This window comes from Gossypium arboreum, chromosome 11 (assembly GCF_025698485.1).
Source record: "Gossypium arboreum isolate Shixiya-1 chromosome 11, ASM2569848v2, whole genome shotgun sequence".
Classification (NCBI taxonomy): domain Eukaryota; kingdom Viridiplantae; phylum Streptophyta; class Magnoliopsida; order Malvales; family Malvaceae; genus Gossypium; species Gossypium arboreum.
The window spans coordinates 72299183-72301424 of record NC_069080.1 but is presented as its reverse complement, the minus strand read 5'-3'; the positions used below and the strand labels follow the sequence as shown (position 1 = coordinate 72301424).

At 40.8% G+C, this 2242-nt stretch overlaps 1 protein-coding gene across 1 annotated transcript; it reads left to right on the top strand.

The window, feature by feature from the left end:
- Window positions 1–685: 685 nt before the first annotated feature.
- Window positions 686–1779, top strand: LOC128283890 (uncharacterized). Its single transcript, XM_053021305.1, has 2 exons — window positions 686–774; window positions 861–1779. The coding sequence occupies exons 1-2, from the start codon at window positions 686–688 to the stop codon at window positions 1777–1779; spliced, it is 1008 nt and encodes a 335-aa protein (XP_052877265.1).
- Window positions 1780–2242: the final 463 nt, after the last annotated feature.

Below are 2242 nucleotides of genomic sequence, written 5' to 3'. Positions count from 1 at the left end.
ATACGTACTTAGATACTAAATTTATAGTTTTCCGGCCCTTACCATGCGCTTGGAACCTAATATCAAATTCCCTAATGGACACTTAATTGGGCCCCAAAATTAGCCCAAAAGGCCCACACGTCCCTATTACATACGTTAGGCTAAGCCGTAGGTGAGGCTATGCCGTAGGGGAGATTTGACACAGGAAAAAAATATAATCTTCAGGACCGAGAGCGTTATCTTGGTTTGCCTAATATGGTAGGAAGAAAGAAGGCGTCGTTCCAGAATCTAAAAAATCGAATAAAGAAAAGAATCGATAATTGGAGTACGAGACACCTATCTCAAGGGGGTAAGTAAGTATTTATAAAGGCTGTTCTCCAAGCCATCCCTACTTATTCAATGGCTTATTTTTTATTGCCGAAATCGTTATGTTCAGAATTAGAAAGCATTATAGCGAGAATTTGGTGGCAAAAAAGTCCTAGCAGAAGAGGAATTCATTGGATTGCGTGGAGAAATCTTTGCCATTTAAAAGAAAGAGGAGGTCTCGGATTTCGTAATCTTTGCCAGTTTAATATTGCGCTATTAGCAAAGCAAGGTTGGAGAATTCTTTTTTCGTTATTAGCAAGGGTTCTCAAAGCTAAATACTTCCCGCATTTAGATTTTCTTAATGCTCGTTTGGGTAACCTACCTTCACTTACCTGAAAGAATGTCTGGGCTGCTAAGCGATTGCTGCAAGACGGGTTGTGCTGGAGAGTCGGACGAGGAACCAGAATATCCGTATGGGATGATTGTTGGGTTCCGGGATTAGATCCAGGGAGATGGGGTACCAGAAATGATAATGATGTCAAGTTAGTTGTAGATTTAATTGATGATACAAACAGGACATGGAAAACTGACTTAATTAATCATACCTTTCCAGTTGATGTTGCTCAGAAAATTCTACGAATCCCGCTGGCAGAAACACCTCACGAGGATTTTAAAGTATGGATGGGAGAGCAATCTGGTGATTTTTCAGTGAGGAGTGCCTACAAACTATTACAAGATGTTCGATTGGATCCTAATTTTTATTTAATACAGACCGATCTAAAGGATTTCTACGGCAAGCTATGGAATTTACAACTACCTGCCAAGATAGCAATTACAATATGGAGAATATATTGGAACTATATCCCTACTCTAGCTAATTTAAAACATAAACGGGTGAGTAATGACGCGACCTGTCCTCGATGTGGAAGAGGGGAAGAAGACATCACCCACATCTTTAGGTATTGTCCTGCAACAGGTGAAATATGGCCATTATTAGATCTGTCATGGATTAGTGAAAGTACGATTCAAGGATTTTGGGAATGGATTACCTGGGTTTTCAGAACGAGTACCTCTGAGCAGTGTAAGATTTACTGTTGTGGCATGTGGTTTCTTTGGAACTCAAGGAATAAATTCATACATGAGCAGAAAATAGAAACAGGGAGAGAGTTATCTCTTATAGTTAGAAACTACATAGCTGAACTCGAAGGGTTGAGGACGAAAGCAAGCACCTTAAAACCGAGCAGCAGTCACAGGTACCAAGAGGGAGGAACCAGCGTGACAATTCAGTTCGACACAGCATTTGATTGTAGAAATTTTAAGTCTACATCTGGCCTGGTGGTCTGGGGCAGGGGCGGACGACTCATGGCAACGAAGACGGTTTTACACCGGAATGTTCAGTCTCCATTTCCTGCTGAAGCCCTTGCTGGTTTACAGGCGGTTAAACTAGGGAGTGAAATGGAGTTCCCCTCTATGACAGTTATGGGGGATTCCTAACAATCATTAAGAAGTGCAAAGTCATGAAGAGAGATCAATCAGCCATAGGACCGATTATTCACGACATTCACAATAGGAGTAATCGATTTGAAGACCTCAGATTTCAATTTCTAAATAGAACAGAAAATGATTTCGCCCATAAGATTGCAGTAGAAGCCCTAAAGAAGGAGGAAGAAACATACCTGGTACGAGGGAGAGATGATTTTCCAGAAGGACGATGGAGCAGAGATCCGGATTGAAGAATACAAAGTGAAGAAGGAAATGTAGAGGGTAGCAGGTAATGGGGATATGAAACGGCTACCAAGGGAACAGATGGGACAGATGATGGGAAAAGACCATGGAAATTGGAGTCCAACTGTTACTGAGTCGGCTAGCATTAATTATTTAGATTTCCTTTTTGCATAATATCTGGTTTTGACTTTTCAAAGATGTTTTTGAATTTACTTTTGCTTTAGTAGTAAAC

Bases quoted from the DNA above. Each gene is read 5' to 3' on its own strand.
- LOC128283890 (XM_053021305.1), top strand. From the start codon at position 686: ATGTCTGGGCTGCTAAGCGATTGCTGCAAGACGGGTTGTGCTGGAGAG. The intron at 775-860 runs GTTCCGGGATTA...TGATACAAACAG, and splicing joins CCGTATGGGATGATTGTTGG to GACATGGAAAACTGACTTAA.